Here is a 21054-nt window from a genome sequence, read left to right as displayed (position 1 = left end):
ATATGGCTTGGGGCACAAGGGACCAGAGGAAAACAAACCAGATGGCCCCTGTTTTATGGCTTCCACAGAAAAAGGGGGATTGAACACAGTTGTGTTTCTCAAGAGACACTGGTTGTCTCATTAGTTAAGGGATATAAATAAGGAAGATGGATGAAATAGACAAAGGGGATTAAGAGGTACAAACTTCCAGTTGTAAAATAAATAAGTCACAGGATGAAAAGTACAACATAGGGAATGTAGTCAATATATTATAGTAACACTGGTAAGGTGACAGATGGTGACTACCTTACCATGGTTGTGTACTGAATAATGTAGAGAATTGTTGATCACTATGTTGTACACTTGAACTAATATAACATTGTATGTTCATTAATTATATTTCAAAAACCCCTGCAAAAGTAGGCTAAACTTATAATCTTACTTTTTAAAAATATAAGAAGGGATTTAAATCTGTGATCTGCCAGGTCTCTTCTAAATCTAAAATCCCATACCTCCTACCTATAAAAATATTACTAATGAAACGATGTTGAAGATGCCTTTACAGACATTGCCTCTGTGATAGGCGTGACTTTCTGATTTGTGTTTCAGATCTAACCATTTATTTATTAAGGCACAGTAATTTTTTCTTTTTCTCCCCTTGGGCAAATTTTTTTCCTAATAGCCTTGATATAATTTCCTTAAGCGAGCGTTATCTACTTCCACTGAATCTTCTCTCCTTACTATCTTATCCCCATAGTGCTTTTCTGCAATTTTAAATGTTTTTAAAATGAATCTTAATCTTTATTTATATTTATTAGAATCTTAAACTTTTGTTTATTTCTCTTTCAAAAGTTCTTGTGTTTCAAAGTTATAAAAAAGATTTTTCTAGACACATTATCAGCTTGTTTCAAGTCTTTTTTTTTTTTTAAGATTTTATTTTTTATTTGACAGAGATCACAAGTAGGCAAAGAGGCAGGCAGACAGAGAGAGAGGGAAGCAGGCTCCTTGTTGAGCAGAGAGCCCGATGCGGGGCTCGATCCCAGGACCCTGAGATCATGACCTGAGCCGAAGGCAGAGGCTTTAACCCACTGAGCCACCCAGGTGCCCCTTTCAAGTCTTAAATACATTCATATACACAGGTAAACACTACAATCATGTTTTAGCTTGTTAAGACAGAGGACTCTACTAATAAGACTAAGGTTATGGGCTAGGTTTCCAAGTGGATTAGTGAGTTTTGTTTATTTGTCCCACAGCCAAAGATTACACTCTTGATACTAATAAGCTATTTTACAAATGTGCACATTTTGTTAAAAGGTGATCTACAAAAATATGGATGGCTCAGTGGAAATCCATTACAACCATCAGAAAAATATTCAAAACACATACCCTTATAGTAGGGGAAGGATGGACCATTATTCTGACCCTTATATGGAGCTAGTACCTATAGTTTATTACATTTTTAGAAAATTACTTTTATATAACTGCATGCTGAGTGATGGATACTTGGAAACTGAATTTATATTTTGTAATATTATATAGTAATTCAGAAGGGTTATCAGAATTACCTTATGGTAATGATTTCCCCTGGGTTTGCCCGTATGAACCAGCTGCAGTTGATTCTGGCAGGATATTCAGCAGGCCAGCCTGGGCTTGTGATTATACCACTTGGTGCTCGAATTTGTTCTGGAGTCTCTCCACAAGCTGGAAGAAGCCAAAGCAATCTTAGCTAATTATTATACTTTAAAACAAAGCACTAAGTAAATCAGTGTTTATTAAAAAAAAAACCAAAACCCACACATCAGACATCAAATCATACACAATAAAATATGCCATCATCAACCTTACAGATCTTTTATTATTTAGTAAGATATTTTATTTTCTTCCCTTTTAGTCAAAGTATTTCATTCTAATTAAGTACACATTTTGGGGAGGCATAAAAGTTTTCAATTTGGGTCTTTGAATAACAGTTTAAAAGTCAGGATTATTAGCTTTAGCCATGGCTATTGATCAGCTGATTCATCTAATTTTTTCAAAAAACTCACCTTGTAAATTCATTTTCTTTATTACAAACTAACTATAAAGTTCAATGTTTATTGAATTACTGTTGTTTAAGAGTACCATTTTGGTTTTTGGACACTTTAAATTAAAAGACTATTATATAAAGAGTCTTCTGAACAAAATAAAAAATAGAAAGCACATATAAACATAATAGCAAGATGCCGGATTGTGACGAAGATAGTGGGTGACTGGACAAAGACTGCAAAGCACTACACTTCAAAACTACTGCAAAGTAGTTCTTTAATTTATTCTGTTAATATTTCTAAATTTTATTAGAGGGTGATAAATGAATCCTAAATTATTTTAAAAATAAAGGCCTGAAAAGGTGACTAAAATATCATAATGTGATTAGATATCTGAACATCATGAAGAAATACAGTAACAAGCTTAAACTACTACCAGGACTTTCCTGGTTTATTCTCCTTGCACGATCTTGAACTCTCAGAGTGATGTAATTCACATCTTACCTATCCAGAGGTCAGCAGATAATGTGACAATTTATTCTCCTTCAATTTAAAAAACAGTCATTAGAGTCCAAAAAAATACATGATGAGTGTTTTAAGCTTTCAGTAAAATTTAAAGCCTTAGAACCTCTTATTTGATGTAATTTCAACATATCAGATTATTTGATTTTTAAAACAGCAGCAGATGAGAAGCAGCAAATTAGAAGTAAGTTAAACAGCTGCTCGGGGTCCAGAGACAGTTACCAGAAGTAATGGGGGCAATTTTCAGAATAAAAAAAGTATGTGCTGGAGTGGAAAACCATGACGACTCAGAACATGTATAATACTGCCTATCTTCCAAAAGCTGAGAGAAGACTTTCCTTTCGTAATACTCAGTAGTCAAACCTAGCTAAAAGAGTGACTGAGTGAACACAGGAATCCTTGCACGCAAAGTGCCTGGTGTAGTATGTGGCTGGAACTTCCATCTTTTTGGGTTCTGCTGTTAGTTGAAAAATTAGTTCACCCCATTAATAGATAGGCAAGAATAATTATAACTACAATTCTAAAAATTGCATTTTTTTGGGTAACAGAGGTTACAATCCACTCAATTAAGGTTAGAATGCTAAGAAGCACACTATGCAATTTTAAAAAGGTTTATCTATAATGATCAAGATAAAGCAAGCTTTATTGCTGAAGGAGTCAATCCTTATTTCCATAGAATAACCCATTCCCTGAAGAAACAGTGCAATCTAGGTTTTGAAAGTATACTTTACTGAAGAAAAATTGTTCATGCCTAAAATGCATCTACCCTAGAATTAGGGTATATAGCCCCAAAAGGATCTTGTTTTCAATCACTTTTAGAAAACAGACCCATAACATAGAATATTTCAAGGATATAATATATCGAAAGCCTATTACACATCTTCTTGCCCACTCAGAGTTGAAACTTCAAATTATTTTTGGTTAACTTTCATTAAGAGAAAAATTTCCCTTATAATTTTTTTTTATATTTTGATGAATGATACTTTAGAGAAAGACTAAATTTATCTAAATGTGAGCTCATTGACAATGACGTGCCAGAGGTTTGCTTTTAAATTTAATGAATTATCATGATAATAATTAAAGAAAAGATATCCTAACTCATTTATCAGAACTTTTCCTTTCTTCATTATCTCTTGCCAAAGCATTTGGTAGTAGTATACTAAACAAAAAACCAGGAAGGAATAACTTATGGCAAAGCAGACAATTTGTTAGCCTTTAAATAAATGGATAGAGTACTTACAGGGGAAAAGCCAGGAAGAATTTCATTAGGTTTTGTTTTAAATTTCTACCCCCTGAATACTGAGAAACCCATAGGTGGTGCTCTTATACCAAAAACTAAGTATGTTATGTTCCGATATGGATGCTCAAAAATACTATTTGATTATTTTATTTTCATACAACTGCCCAAGAATAAGATACGCCAGCCATAAATAAGAATGGATATTTTAAGATTTAGTATTTCACATTTCTAACTCAATAAGTACTTTAAAAACAAAATGACAGTATCATGTTGCTCCTTTAATTGGTTATGAACACATATTTTGACTTAACTTTGCACATTTGCAACATGTGACATGACTGAGTTTGGCATTTAGTTTCAAATCTAGCCAGTGGCTTTTTATCAACACATTTTTTCCATGTGCTATACATTGGGCATGTAGATAAATATACTCTAGAACAACCATAGCTTCTCCCTTTCTCTATTTAAGAAAGAATAAATTCAAATGCCGAAAGAGTAAGATTAACATTAGAAACCATTAAGAAAGTTTCTGTCCCTTTGGGTTAAAAATTTGAGTGAAGGTCTATCACATATATATATATAGATAGATCCATAGATCGATTGATCTATAGATACCTATAGATACCTATAGATAGGTTTCTATAGATTGGTATCTATAGATCGATCTATCGATCGATCTATCTATATAGGTAGATTTGGAATCATAACATCTAGATGCTACCTGTTCAACCTGTCATTTACTGGCTTTGTCATAATGTAAGCTATGAAACCTCTTTGGGTCTTGGCTTCCTTGTGTGTTAAAATAAGAAGTTGCTACTTTAATACCTCTAAAGTCTATTTTGGCCCTAAATCATGCCCATCCCCATCTCCCATCATCAAGATATATTTCTACTACATTTCTGATGGCTCATCAGGATGTACCCATCAGGATGTACCCATAAATTTTTCCTTGTTTTCTCACTTTTCATTTTCTCTCTGGCCTACTGAAACCAGACTTTCAATTCTCAACTCCATAAAAACCTTGCTAGCAGGCAAAACCATCACTGACCTTACTGCTGAATCAAAGGGATGCTCAATCCCCATCCTATTTGATCCCTCTGCAGTATCTAAGAGGGATTTGTTTTTTCTTGATACTCTAGTACCTTGACTTTGCTGACATCACTTCTTCTGGCTTACCTCCTACCTCTGACTGTTCTGTGTTAGTTCTCTAGCTCTATATCGTCCTCTTTGGCCAGCTTCTGGCAGGCTGGTGTTTGCAGTTCATCCCCAAGCCTTCTGCTCTCCTCACTCTCTACGGAAGGTCTCATTCCCTCTTACAATTTCAACTATGCTCTACAATTCATTTAAGATCTCTAACCCAGAGATTTTACATAATCAAATGCCCACTGGACATTCCAACCTCAAATTCAACATGATCAGAACAGTGTATTTCCCAAATCTTTCTTTTTATTGTATATTCTGAATCCTTATTGTCTTAGGCATCAGTTGGTTAAAGGAATAGTCACTTTACTTAATTCAAGTAAAAGGGAAATTTACTTTAATATTACAGGCAATTTTGGATGCCTGGGTGGCTTGGTGGGTTAAAGCCTCTGCCTTTGGCTTGGGTCATGATCCCGGGGTCCTGGGGTCAAGCCCCGTGTCAGGCTCTCTGCTCGGCGGGGAGCCTGCTTCCCTCCCTCTCTGCCTGCCTCTCTGCCTACTTGTGATCTCTGTCTGTCAAATAAATAAAAAAATATTACAGGCAATTTTAAGGACTTCCAAGCATAGTAAATAACTCAGGCCTTAAGAGCAACTAAAATGAGAAATTTCCAAATTAAACACTGATACTGCCTTCATCACCTCTTAGGCCTGCTTTATCTCCTAACATCTACCCCAATCTCCCAATTAACTTTTTCTGAGTCCTCTATTTTTTCATTATTTCAGTGTCTTCTAATGATTCCCCATTCCTAACTCATCATAACCCTTCAGCTCAAGTACATACTATCAATTGTAATTTCAATTTTTCTTAGTTTGTTATATTTATATTAATGTTACTCATTTTATATTTTATATGAAAGATATGTGGTGAGATACTCACTTTGATAATACTTACGCCTCCATCCCCTCACTTGTAAATAGGGATTAAAACACTATACCTACCACCTAGTTAAATACAACTATTATGGTAAAGGACTTAGCACACTGCTTGGATTACAATAAACTGTCAATAAATAACAGCACATGATCCCAAGTCAGACTGGTTGGTAGTAATGCCTGGAATGCTATAGTGAGATGTGTTCAGACTAAGTGGAAAGCGGCAATGACTATTCATTTAATACATACTGGGCACCATCATGCTCTGGAAAGAATGAGAAATTATGCCACCAATTAACTGGTTATCTGACAACATGGGCAGAAGGTAGGGTAAGGATAAGGTTGGGATATATACTCACAAAACAGTGCTTTAAAAAGTGAATCTTTTTTTGTTTTGCAACAAAACTGTTTCTATAATTCTACTATTCTACCCATTGCTTCTCTAATGTTTATACATAATCATATATATAAATCTCTATATAAATATGTACATATACACACACACTTTATTTATTTATTTATTTGATGGAGAGAGGGAGAGATCACAAGTAGGCAGAGAGGCAGGCAGAGAGAGAGGGGGAAGCAGGCCCTCCACTGAGCAGAGAGCCTGATGCGGGGCTTGATCCCAGGACCCTGAGATCACGACCTGAGCCGAAGGCAGAGGCTTAACCCACTGAGCCACCCAGATGCCCTACATATTTTTTTTTGTTAAAGATTTTCTTTTTAGGGGTGCCTGGGTGGCTCATTTGGCTAAGTGTCTGACTCTTGGTATCAGCTTGGGTCACGATCTCAGGGTTGTGAGCCCACACACTGGGCTCCATGCTCAGCGGGGAGTTCGTTTAAGATTCTCTCCCTTTATCTCCCCACAACCCACCCCAGCTCACCAAAACACAAACTCTCTAAAATACATAAATAAGTCTTAAAAAATAAAATATTAATTTTTTTTCCTTTTTAAGTAATCTCTACACCCAATGTGGGACTTGAATTTACAATCCTGAGATCGAGAGTGGCATGCTCTACCAACTGGGTCAGTCAGGTGTCCTGAATTATATTTTTATTTTTTATTAAATTGTTCCCCATTAGAAGCAAATGTCTTCAAGGAGTAAGTGTGAAGCCCAGAGGATATGGATGCAAAGTCTGGACTGATTCTAGGTATAAGTGTCAGGGATAATTGACTGTTGTTAGCATTTTGATTGCTATTTTGTCAGGGCTATCCTTACAAAGCTACAGAGTTTTAAGTGATGTATACCAACATTACTTTTCTCATAAGCCCTGTTAGTTTAGTGTTTAATTTTGTAGATTGTCAGATTTTCCAGAAATGATTATATTTTAGTCTTTGTTCATTTTGCTTCCTTAATAGACCTCTTAACAACCAGTATCAACTTTTGGTTCCTGGAATAGAAATATCTACAAAAAACATATCTACCTAATTTACTCTTTAGATATAAACAAGCATTCAAGTATTTTGGAGGATGATAATCCATTATATCTACCTTTGATAAATTTCTCATAACTCTAGAAACAGAAACTCCCAAGTTAAGGAGGTTCCAATTTAAAAGACAGCAACTTGCCACTTGGACAGCATCTTCTCCATAAAATTATGTAGTGATTAGGTTATTTGATTAGCTCTAAAAAGCCTATTTAATTCATAGTGGTTCTAAGAGGACAACTGGAATGAAAAATTAAAATTATTATAATGCTAGTGGTTAAGCTATACTCAAAAGCTAAACTAAATATATACAGCTTTTAGCTTAGCCTGTTTGTTATCAATTAAGAAAGGGAGAATTAACTGAGGAATGAATAGGTAGAGATTCTCTGATGGTGTTCTCAGTAAGATTTTGATATTAGTTTTCAGGTTCAGAATACAAAGATCTCACTGCATAGTTCAGAAAATGGCAAAACTGAGAAATACTCAAGACTTCTTCAGGTTTAACCTGATACTATTTCTTAATCTCAAAGAAAAGCAAAGAGCTATGGTTTTAAGCTAGATTAATGACTATAACTATCAAATTTAAAGAAATCATTTAAAAAATAGAAAGTGTTCAAACAACTGCTATTTCACAGGACACACATGGCAGAGGAGAGGAGAGAATGACTTCAAAATAATGTAAAAGAAATTGCCCTTCAATTTGAGATTTCATGGTTTTAAAGCCGGAGGGAAAAAAAGAGTCAGGCAAGGAAATTTACGATTAGAACTGAACTACCTGTAAAAGGAAACAAAATGACAATTTCCTGTTCTACAGATGAAGAACTGGGTTTCTTTTCAAAACTGACAAGAGTTGACACTTTATGACTATGAGTAGTGCAGACTGAAAGTGACATGGAAACTTTTGCCTTTGGTTTTAATAAGCCACAAAACTGAAATGCAAAGAAAAATCAACTATGCTTTACTGATCACTGAAGTACATAAAATACATATGAAAGACACATGAAAAGAGCATGTAGGGAATTCATGCTCTCATGGAAATTGCAGTTTTGGAATGAGATATGCTTATTCATTTAATCCAAGGAACTTATAAATAGTTACGAGAACATACAAAACAATATGGTCCTGAATGATACAGTATACTTTAAAGTCATTATAAACAATGCATCATATGGGCATATGGTATTATTAGACACAAAGAGCCACACATACAAAAAACCTGCATTATGTAAGTATAGAACAGGGAGGGCTTACTTTGACTATTAACACAGCATTTTTTCACAAAACGGAAGTAGGCAGAGCCAGAGTAAAGAAAGAGCACATTCCAAATCAGAAAAATTTAATGACCCAATTCTGTAGACACCAGTCAAGCCAATGTAGGCTATTATGAAAAGAAGTGATGTGATGCAAAGAAAGAAACTGGTGAGGCACAGAGTTCAGCTAAGAAGCTCCTCTAACCTATAAAACTTTTCCTTCACAGGGGCGCCTGGGTGGCTCAGTGGGTTAAGCCTCTGCCTTCGGCTCAGGTCATGATCTCAGGGTCCTGGGATCGAGTCCCGCATCGGGCTCTCTGCTCGGCGGGGAGCCTGCTTCCTCCTCTCTCTCTGCCTGCCTCTCTGCCTACTTGTAATTTCTCTCTGTCAAGTAAATAAATAAAATCCTTAAAAAAAATTAAAAAAAAAAAAAAAAAAAAAAAAAACTTTTCCTTCACAGAAGTTCCACTAACTAACAAGAGCAAGAGCATGCTCCGTCTGTTTACAAGCAAAGGACAGCTTTATAGTCAGTGGTGGTCACCATCATTTGACTGTCTCGTTTTTCAGAGTATGATGTTTTATAAATATTAACTCCATTACAGCTGATAATACAAAAGCAATTCCAAATGTTGAAAACACTAGCAAGAAGAAATTAATTCCAATGGAAATAGAGGTACTTAAAAAAAGTGCCATCTCTTAGATAAAGAAGCAGCAAAGGGTGACTACCGAATGGGACTTAGGATTCGAGAAGGAAGATTCTGAAGGCTGACGAGGAAATCACATGATATATGGAAAAGACTGTGCCTGAACGAGAAATGTCAGGCACCAAGACATGGAAAATTAGGATATGCAGACAGATGATTAGCATGAAAACCAGACACCCACTGGTCCAGTTGGTGTAGAAGGGTAGCACTTTGAAACTTAAAGGTTAAGTATGGTGCACAAGCCTGAAGATGAGATTCTTGATGCAAGTCAGAGGTTTACGGTTCATGAGCTGAAGGGCTATGCACACAATCAAAGGGAGGTGTGTGTGGTCAGGCTTGTGGATCTCATTACTAATGATAATGCTGTTGTGTCCGGGACTTACTTTTTTAATTTTTTTTATTTTTTAAAGGTTTACTTATTTAGAGGGGTAGGGGAGAGGGGCAGAGGGAGAGAGAGAACCTCAAGCATACTCCTTGTTGAGCACAGAGCCCAATGTGGGCTCAACTTCATGACCCTGAGGTCATGATCTCAGCTGAACTCAAGAGTCGGATGCTTACCTGACTGAGCCACCCTGGCACCTCTCAGGTTCTTCCTTTTAATTCTTAGTATTATTTAATTCTTAGTACTATTTAATTCTCTTCTTATTCCTATTTAACAGACAAGAAAAAAAAATGGAGGCATAGACAAATCAATTTTCCTAAGATCACAAAAAAGCTAGTGAAGTATCACAACTGGGATTTGAACCCAGGCAACAGGCTTCAGAGGCTGCAGTCCTAGCCACTAAGACACACTACTGCCATAGCAAATTCCCTACGGCACTTGGAATAATTATTAGGAAGATAGTGGGAGCTGCCTCAACAGAATTTCAGTGACGATAAAAGTAGTTTATTTTGTAAAAATGTTCTCTTGGTCCTGTATTAACACAAAGAGAAAAGATTTTAAAACTTGTCAAGACTGATTCCTATTTACTACAAATCTATGTAGTGACGAAGGCAGGACTAATCTGCTTCTTGGTTTCTTTGGAAGAGTATTTCAGGACCCACCTTTATTAAGAAAATGTACAGACAGGAGTTAATTATAGGCAAGATATCTGGGGCACGGGGTAGAACAGCAGCAATAAGGGGAGGCAGTGAAGGTTGAAGGAGGTATTTCAAAAGAAAGAGGAACAGAGAACGGGAAAAGCAGGGAAGGCTGGAGGACTAACAGAAGATGGTAGTATTTTTTTTTTTTTTTAGATTTTATTTATTTGACAGAGATCACAAGTAGGCAGAGAGGCAGAGAGTGAGGGGGAAGCAAGCTCCCCGTGGAGCAGAGAGCCCCATGTGGGGCTCCATCCCAGGACTCTGGGATCATGACTTGAGCAGAGGGCAGAGGATTTAATCCACTGAGTCACCCAGGTGCCCAGAAGATGGCGGTATTCTTTTTTTTTTTTAAGGTTTTTTTTTTTTAATATTTTATTTATTTGACAGAGAGAAATCACAGCTAGGCAGAGAGGCAGGCAGAGAGAGGAGGAAGCAGGCTCCCCGCGGAGCAGAGAGCCCGATGCGGGACTCGATCCCAGGACCCTGGGATCATGACCTGAGCCGAAGGCAGAGGCTTAACCCACTGAGCCACCCAGGCGCCCCTAGATGGGGGTATTCTTAATGTTAAGACACAGTCTAGAAAGCAAGCGTGTGGAGTATGAATCTATGGGCCACTGAGAACACTGGGCAAGTCTGAACAGAGCATCAGAATCCAAAGGTGAATGAAGAGCAAGACTGGTCCTCTGTCAGGCTGTCCTCTACGGCACAGCCAAGCCCCAGCAACTTCCACAGGAAACAAGAAGTCCACCATTAGGAAGAAACAACTTCAGTTTGAAAGTTCTCTTCTTGCAAATTGACTGGGTTTGTGCCCGTCCCAGTGTCCTGATTTCTTTGACCTTTTGTTGCCCAGACTCCTTAAACACCTGGTATCCGAGCTGAGCTCTCACACAGTGTAAATGCCAGAACCGCCAGCACACTGAGGCTGGACAGCACTGGAAGGAGACGGAGGCTGGACATGGGTGGTGGTCCCCTAGATTTACTCCACATTTCATTCCAAGATTTTCAGAAAGTCTGAAAACTGAACTTCCCCTTTTATGGAAACAATTACTGACACTCTAATAGCAATATTTGCTAGTCTAAGATAGGAAGGTTTTTAATTGTTATTTAAAAGGTAAGATCAGGAACGCCTCGGTGGCTCAGTTGGTTAAGCAACTGCCTTTGGCTGAGGTCATGATCCCAGACTCCCGGGATCGAGTCCCACGTAGGGCACCCTGATCGGCAAGGAGCCTGCTTCTCCCTCTGACTTCTTCCCTCTCATGCTCTCTCTTTCCCATCACTCTCTCTCTCAAATAAACAAATAAATAAAATCTTTTTTTTTTTTTCAAAGGTAAGATCAGTACAAGCAGGAAAATTTATATTAGATCTATCACTCACACTCAGGACTCTCAGTATTTTCAAACCTGTTCCTAGAAGTCACACATTTCTACTTTAAGCAGGAAATCCTACATCTAGCTGCTTACAATTAAATGAGCATTCCTTTGCATTAGCACAGATACTTAAGAATGAATGCAGCAATATATTTATTCCTATTATTTTAAATAATGTTTTTCGAGGACCAAAATATTTCATGTGGTCTTTGACTCTAATCAAGGCAGGTAACCCTTTAATTTCTTGAGGGCCACTAAGGTTCAGACCAAACAGTGATCAAGGGTTACATGGCAGTAAAACAGAATATATTTTTTTTAAAAGTTAAAAGAGGAACAAAATATAGAAAAAGAAGGAAAAACAGAAAAAAAGAAAAACCCACAGTTTTTCCAGTTCCAAAAAGGTCATAGCACAATATGACTAAGATAAGGAGAGTACCCTTAATAGAACTATCCAAACAGCTTTATCCTAAAATTTCTAAGTAGTAAGAGTAATTCTGAATTTTGCCAGCAAAGCATAAGATAAATGGTGGAAGATTCAACCTTTTATACTTTTTCCAAAGGGCCTGAAATGGCAATTATTTTCCTGTAAGGGCATAGAAACTATTGATAATGGTACCTCTATTTCCCAATTTCAAGTACTATAGAAGACTAAAATGCTAAGCAAGCTACTACTTCTATTTCCTGAATGGGAAAAAATGTTAATTTTGAAGTTTACTGTGATTCTTGTGGAAAAATAGAAGAGGCAAAGCAAAAATCAGCACCTGAGCAAACATAAATTCGTCTTGATGCTCATGATTTTCTAAGCCATTTTTATCACCTTTGACATAGTTCTTTTAGTATACGTTGCATCTTTTTCCAGGAGTATTCTAGTCTTAGTGTCTTGTCAAGAGTGATACCCAGAAATAAACATACTGTCCAGAGTGTGTTTAAAAGAGGAGTAAAGAAGAACTCCAAGGGTGCCTGGTGGCTCAGTCAGTTACGCATCTGCTTCCAGCTCAGGTCATGATCCTGGGGTCTGGATCAAGCCCCCTACTAGGTTCCCTGTTTCTCCCTCTCCCTTTGCACCTCCCTCCACTTGTGCTCTTTCTCACATAAGTAAAATCTTAAGAAGAACAACAACAACATCTCCCATCTACTTTGTTCTGGATACTGTATTTCCAGTACTGAAGTTTAAGACAAATCAGCTCTAACTGACACGGAGCTATTAGTCCACTGAAATCCAAAGGCCACTCTGCTCCTCCGCCAAGTGACTGGCTTTTGCACAAAAGCTGCGTAGTACATCCAATCCAAAGTCAGGCCTTAGCAAAATCACAAATAATTAACATGCTACCATACTTGGAAGAATTATTCTCAAAGTAGAAAGAATTATCCTCAGAGTTACAGAGTAGAAAAGAAAATGTCAAATGTTTGAATGCAACGTGTTATACCTTCATTGGATCCGGCCTACGCACTTGAGTGGGTGAGCTTCACCTCCACCATCTACGCCTCACACGCGGGCTGTCACGTTACCACCTGTTCTGCCCATGGTCTGGGTGCTCATACTTACCGTTCTGACACTGAATTCATTTACTGCTTCTTATAATAATATAAAATTATACCATATAATAATCTTGCTATAAATATGCAGTTGTTCAACAGACTTGATAATACATGAAATACTATGATTATATAACATAGAACTATGCTTCATATAAAATATATTATTGTATAATAAAACACTGAAAGTAATACTTAATTATATCCTATGTAATGTTATTTATAAAAGTACAATACATTAAATTATGACGCTAGCATTACTTTCTTTTCTAAAAGTTTCAGGAAGTGCTCTACTCCAGAAGCTTAAACGTCTCATAAATAAACTCTCAATACAGGCAATGCCTTTAAAAATTAATAGTGTCCTAAGCTATGTGTATTTTTTTTTTAAAAATGTACTTCATCTTGTATTCTCTACTCACTTTATTCATTTGAAGGACAGTTTCTTGGCTTCACATTATGTTCTATTTTTTCATATTCTGAAATCCTAAACACCCTAATGGGTTCAGTATCACCTAAAATATAATAAACTTTCTACCCTTTCTTCATTTAAAACACGGGCAAAAGACACACCACATAATACTGGTCAAAAGAACTGGTGAAATTCTTTTTAGTTAGTAGGAGGTCCAGTATTTAACTGAGTAATTGAAAATAATATTAAAATCACATAGGAAAGTTACAAAGGACCACTTATACCTGCTGTTTTATTCATGCAACTTCTCTATATTTAAAAAATAATTGTAAACTGCTATCAAATAATTATAGTTTAGGCTTTATTTCTTTTCAGAAGATCTGAAAACTCTAGGATAATAAAAGTGTTATCAACTGGATGATCTTCCAGGGATACTTCAAAATACCACATTATAGTATTTAAGCCTAAAATAGTGGCTAAAAACAAAAGCCACTTTACTATAGTGCTCCACACTAATGCAAAATATTACTAATTAATTTGTAAGCAAAATAATTGCGATTTAGAAAATAATATATCCTAATTAAAAAGGCCACAACTAATAATTATTTATTTTAAAGGCTTATAGGATCAGCAGTGTGCTAGGTCTCTGAGTACTAAAATACAAACTGTAAAATGCAAACACACAAACACAAAGATGACGACTTTTCAAAAAAGATTTATTTATTTATTTGACAGAGAGAGAGCGAGCACACAACCAGGGGGAGCAGGAGAGGGGGAGGAAAAGCAGGCTCTCCACTGAGCAGGGAGTCTGATGTAGGGCTCGATCCCAAGACCCTGGGATCATGGCCTGAGCTGAAGGTAGATTTTTTTTTTTAATATTTTATTTATTTGACAGAGAGAGACAGAGATCACAAGTAGTCAGAGAGGCAGGCAGAGAGAGAGGAGGAAGCAGACTCCCCACTGAGCAGAGAGCCCGATACGGGGCTCGATCCCAGGACCCTGAGATCGTGACCTGAGTCGAAGGCAGAGGCTTTAACCCACTGAGCCACCCAGGCACCGCCTGAAGGTAGATTCTTAACTAACTGAGCCATCCAGGTGCTCTGATGACTTTCTTTAATTATTTATTTTAGAGAGCGACAGAGTGACTGCATGCGTGAGGGGCATAGGGTGAGCATCTCAAGCAGACTCCCAGCTGAGCAAGGAGTCCCACCTGGGACATAATCCCAGCACCCATGAGATCACCCTGAGATCACAACCTGAGTTGAAACCAAGAGTCAGAATCTTAACTGACTGAGCCACCCAACTGCCCTGATGATGACTTTCATAGAATAAAAATTCTGACAAAACAAAGGGCGAACAATACTTAAAAACTACTTGAAGTCTATTTTATATACTCTGCTAATTCAGTTAATATAAACAAGGATTAAGAAAGAAACTTTCCTAACTTGATATTCTCTTTCTCTGCTCCCAGAAATATGGCTTTGCCTGACAAAGAAGTCCATGTTAAATATAAAGTAGTCTCAAGATAAGCTAACCTCGGTACAGATGTTTTAAGGTAGGAACATTCTGAAGCTGTGTCACGGATGAATTGGGAATAACATGTTAATCCTCATATGTAAAAGCTTTCTATTTGAGAAAGCAGCAAGCTCCAACATCCGTTCCTATTAGCAACAAGAAAAACCTTTAAATTTCAAGGTAGTTTTGCTTAACGTATATGTAAGAAAGCCAATCTCATTCTCGTATTCTTTGCAATGTCACAACTCTAGGCCATGAATCAAAAAGAGAAGTAAACAATTACATTTCTGAACAGTCTGAGGAAAATGAAAGGTTGGCACTTCAATAGAAACATAGTAAAAGAAAAGTTAAATTATAGAAAAACATGATCATACCCAAGGAAGTGTTCTCACTCATTACAGATAGCTATGTAAACTGACACAATCCTTTTTCAAAGCTATCTAGGAAAAGGTTTCTAAATTATTTATGATCTTTGATAGAGTAATTTCCACTTCTAGAAATCTTTGTGAGAAAAGTCTTAGAAATAAAAGACAAGATATAAATTAATATGTCCCTTGTAACATGACTGAGACCTGGGAAAACCCATTGGGAACAATCCATTGATATGTTTAAGAACACTACAACATAGATACTGAATGGAAACTTTATACAGGCATTAAAATAGTGGTTATGAAAAAAAATGTAGTCTATAAAATGTTAAATAGAAAGTGTAGAAGACAAAATTAGTTATAATTTTAATGGATATGCAATTATTTTTAAGGTATACATAGAAAAAGGACAAATTAAAATATTATGAATTATACTAATGCAGGGCTAATGGGTAACTTTCTTAATTTTTTTGCTTTTTTTCCATATTTTCTAAATGTTTAATGAACCTTGTATAATAAATAAATAAAATCTGTGAAATGAATAAAAATCCTGACTTGGAATTAATTAATAGGGAGGGCATAATCAAATTATTTCTAGAATTATTGATTTAAATAAATATCACAGATGATAGAGTAAAATTCAGCTTGAAGTAGATAAATTTAAAAAGTCAAATAGATTTAATTTATGCAAAGGTCTTGTTATAAATCAATCTAACCTAAAAAAAGTCTCATTCTATGCAGCAGATGAGCAGTAACTTAGGTGTTTGAAAAGTTTAGACACTTAAAGAACATGAGACATTTGATCTAGACATTTTCTAAAAAATAATGTTAAAATTGCCTTCCTAGAGGGCGCCTGGGTGGCTCAGTGGGTTAAAGCCTCTGCCTTTCGCTCAAGTCATGATCCCAGGGTCCTGGGATCGAGCCCCGCATTGGGCTCTCTGCTTGGTGGGGAGCCTGCTTCCTCCTCTCTCTTTCTCTCTGCCTGCCTCTCTCCCTACTTGTGATCTCTATCTGTCAAGTAAATAAATAAAATCTTTAAAAAAAAAAAATTGCCCTCCTACTTTTGCAACATATACAATTAAATTACTTGGCAGTTTCTAGGATGTAATTTCACAATTTTCACATACTATTAGATTTACAAAAATACCATTTGTCTTTTCTCCTTTATCATATATCATATATATAAAATTCTGGACAATGGGAAGTTCTAAATAAAAACATATAGGAAATAAAATTGTATCCAATAAATTCCCCCATTTAAAATCATCCCATATATACTCTTGGATACTTTATGTTTTCTTACGCCAAACTCTGTGGTGTAAGAACCAGCAAAAGGATTAACACTTAACTCTCTCGGTAGAGATTTGAGGAGGAGGAAGACAAAAATGAACAGATTAGAAAGAGAAATAAATTATCCCAAGCCTAAGAACCAAAAATATATTATCAATCAGAAATAATTCTCATAGTTCACATGAATTCTCAAAATCCATATGAATAAATAAAACTCAGTACTTGGTGTTATTCATGATAAAATAAGAAAAATGAATACTCTCATTTACTACTTTTTAGATATTGTAAATAGGCCTTTTATAAATTCATCACCTTACTTAATATGCTTATTCATCATAGGATTTACCACTTGAAGACAACATTAAAGTTTGCACATGTCTATTTTCTCCATTAAATAAGTTCCTTGAGACAAGAATATTTTACTCATTGCTCACTCCCATCCTTCTTGGCATAAGGTCCACATCAGGTGCTCAACACATGCTAAGTGAATTTAATTCATTACAGACAGTTTGTCTCTATATCCTGCACTGTCCAGGACAGTCCTGGTTCTGTCTGTAGTGCCAGGATAATTACAAGTTGTGTAGCCTTTCACTTTGAAAGTGGCCTGATCTGGACAATAAACTCCTTGGAAACACTAACTGTAGACAAGTTAGAATTATTTCTAAAATTGTCAGTACAATTTCCAAAATGCACAGAATGACGGGACAAGAGCACTGAGCACCGTCAGAGAGAGTAGCAGAGGTAAAGAGAACAGGTAAGGAGTAGAAGCCACTTCTGCTGCTTGCTGGTCTCAAGAGAAAGCAAGTCCTACATTTAGAGATTCTTCCAAAGGCTAGTTCATTTAGACCAGCCCCCATGGCACTCTCATTTCACGTGGGGATGTACAGAAATCAGACGGCTTAGACCGTGCCAAGCATTACATGTTCTACAGCTGCATACGACAGCAAAACCACTGTATATCTGAAAGCACTGTATATCTGAGTCTGTATATCTGAAAGCACCTTTTGAGACTGTATCAACTTATTTTTTAATGGGTTTCATATTATTCTTCCCCTTCCATATTAACCATAATAATTGGATTTCATATTATTCTCCTCCACAGAAGAAAAATTTTATAAGAATAACTTTCAGGATAAACAATAAGCCGTAATAAGTTTTCACTGACCTCTGAAATTAAGCATTTTATTAATGCATAAACATTTAATTAAAATATACATTTTGTTATGTGCTGAATTGTTCACTCCCAAAACTACTATGTTAAAGTCCTAACCTTTTGTACCTCAGGATGTGACTGGACTTGGGGTCAGAGTCATAAAAGAGGTAATTAAATTAAAATGAGGTCATCCGGGTGGACCATACTGACTGATCCAATAGGACTGGTGTCCTTATAAGAAGAGATTAGCACACAGAGACACATAACAAAGACCTGTGAATATACAGGGAGAAGACTGCCACCTGCAAGCCAAAGACAGATCTCAGATTTTAGCCTCCAGACTTGTGAGAAAACAAACCTTTATTAACAAACCTGGTTTATGGTGCTTTCTTATGGCAACCCTATCAAATGAATGCACACTTCTAAATATATGTCTGAAATGCAGAAGTAGAAAAATCAACATTGAAGAAAATAAGCAGGGAAACCTGGGTGGCTCAGTCAGTTAAGCCGCTGCCCTCAGCTCGGGTCATGATCCAGGATCCTGCTCAGCGGGGAGCCTGCTTCTCTCTCTGCCTCTGCCTGCCACTCTGCCTGCTTGTGTGCACTCTCACTCTCTCCCTCTGATAAATTAATGAATGAATAAATAAATAAAATTTTTTTAAAAAATAAAATAAACATTTTCTATATGAAAAACGCATTCTACATATTCTAAGTGCTAAATTTTTAAACTGAATTTTTTTCAAATAGGAATCTATATAATGGTAATTCTGACATTCAACAAACATCAAAGCTTAGTAGTTTTTAGTCTAATTTCAAGCAAACATAAAAATTAAGAAGTAGAATCTAATCTTGATGAGTTGAAGCAAAATTCCGAATACTGTTATCTGTCCAAATTGCCATAACTCTCGTGCTCCATATAAATCTGCAAACCTCAGAACACCATTATTTTGTGTAAATTATTAAGGCATTAAAAAAAATGATGGATGGTAAGAAAAAAAAACTCATCCCAAGGTCAAGAAAGGCCAACTGGGATTTTATATAACAGAGAACAAGAAGTTCACTAAAATGGTTTCAGATTCTACTCAAAATTAACTCTGAAGTACAAATTATTGAATTTTGGTATGGTAGCAAAGAAGAACACTCACAATTATCTGCAAAGGCTATTAAAATACTCCTCCTTTTTTCAATTACACATCAGTGTGAGACTAAATTGTTTTCATATCTGTCAAACAGAATAACATATTATAAAAGACTGAATGCACAAACAGATCTGAGAATCCAGCTATATTCTTTTAAGCCATTCATTGAGACTGCAAAATTATAAAACAATGCCATTCTTCTTATTGATGTTTTTGTTTTAGAAAATTCATTTTTATAACATTATCTTATTGATGTAAACATGCAATAGATTCATTACCGTTATTTGCAAATAGCGCATTTTAAAACAATTTCTGTTTTAATTTCAAGTACAGTAAATATCAGTAGCTATAACCTACATAAAAAAATTCTTTGAAGGGGCGCCTGAGTGGCTCAGTGAGTTAAAGCCTCTGCCTTCAGCTTGGGTCATGATCCCAGGGTCCTGGGATCGAGCCCCGCACTGGGCTCTCTGCTCTGCAGGGAGCTTGCTTCCTCCTCTCTCTCTGCCTGCCTCTCTGCCTAGTTGTGATTTCTCTCTGTCAAATAAACAAAATATTTAGAAAAAAAAAATTCTTTGAAGTCCTTGTTATGGACTGAATTGGGCCCTCTTTCAAACTCATTTGTTGAAGCCCAATGTAATTGTATTGGGAAATAGAGCCTTTAAGGAGGAAAATGAAGTTCAATGAGGTCCTAAGGGTAAGATCGAATCCTATAGGACTTAGGGTCCTTATAGGAGCAAGAGACACCAGGAATCTCTCTGCACACAGATGGAAGGCCACATAAGGACACAGTAAGACAGTGCCCATTGGCAACATAGGAAGAGAGATCTCACCAGAAACTAGCACTGTTAACACCTTGGTCTTGAACTTCTGGCCTCTTGAATTATGAGAAAATAAATATATCCGTTATGTATGCCACTCAGCTTATGGTATTTTGTTATAGAAACCCAAGTAGATTAACATGGTCCTCAGTATTTTAAAAGCTTAAAAGGGGTCCTTAGACCAACGTTTTTAAAAATCACTGAATTAGACAACATCATTTTATTGTATAAGTTAAAATGTTTGCACACAATCTTCTTATTTCATAGTGACAACTTGGAAAGATAATCCTAATTTTCATTAGCTATTCAAAATAGAAAAGGGAGAAAATTAAGGTTATCTTTCAAATAAGCTTATTTTTGCTTGGCGTGTAAAATCACACAACTAGAAGACAAGAGAACAGAGAGACAAACTGTGAAAGGGTCAAGGTGGGCTACAAAGGCACTTGTTTCCATTTTCAGAAAACCACACTTGTCAATGTGTTTGGCTGTGCAAACTATCTCTTAGAAGTTTTGCTAAGTCTATTAACTTTGTGAATATAAAATCAGGTATAAAACAAAAGAGGAAAGTCTGTTTTTCTTCATGTGAGGAAAAAACAACCAAAGTACAAGATGGCATGAAAAAAATCAATCAGTAGTTTGATAAATACACAAAGTGTAATTTTTTTTACCTACATAAAACTTGTCAAGACTAAAGGGAAATAATAACATAATGGTAAGAAACTCTATTTCAGTATATGCAAAAATAAAAGATTTTGCTCCCTTAAGTAATTAGGGTTGATAGAGCACAAATGGAAACAAAGCTGTGAAAGGCATGTTAAGAAGGAAAATTGTAATAGTTACAGGCTTTTACATAATTACTAAGTTATAAAGGTTTAGATGAGTGGAAAAATGCATTTACCTCAACAAGTTTCTGAATTTCATGGATATGAATATGTTGTTTGGTTGTTTTTTAAAATAACATATAAACTGTACACTCCAGAACAACAATTATATATATAGTAGTACTCAAATATAAAAATCAAGCAAAATGTTTAACTTCTAAGGCTCTAATACTAGAAACAGCATTCAAAATTACATTTTCATAAATTTCATTTCATATAACTTTGTAAGGAAAGAAAATACTAATTCAACTTGAGTTAATTTTTTTTTTTTTGGTTC

At 36.0% G+C, this 21054-nt stretch overlaps 1 protein-coding gene across 2 annotated transcripts in view; it reads right to left on the bottom strand.

The window, feature by feature from the left end:
• LRP12 (LDL receptor related protein 12) overlaps positions 1-21054 on the bottom strand; it is a 79517-nt gene that overhangs the window by 18415 nt on the left and 40048 nt on the right. For both annotated transcript variants that reach the window (XM_046027621.1, XM_046027613.1), the window contains one exon: positions 1545-1680. In XM_046027621.1, the coding sequence (XP_045883577.1) occupies positions 1545-1680 (136 nt within the window). The remainder of the gene's footprint in view (positions 1-1544; positions 1681-21054) is intronic.

The sequence above is a fragment of the Meles meles genome, chromosome 1, assembly GCF_922984935.1.
Source record: "Meles meles chromosome 1, mMelMel3.1 paternal haplotype, whole genome shotgun sequence".
In the NCBI taxonomy this organism is placed as follows: Eukaryota; Metazoa; Chordata; class Mammalia; order Carnivora; family Mustelidae; genus Meles; species Meles meles.
This window is presented reverse-complemented; position numbering and strand designations above follow the sequence as displayed.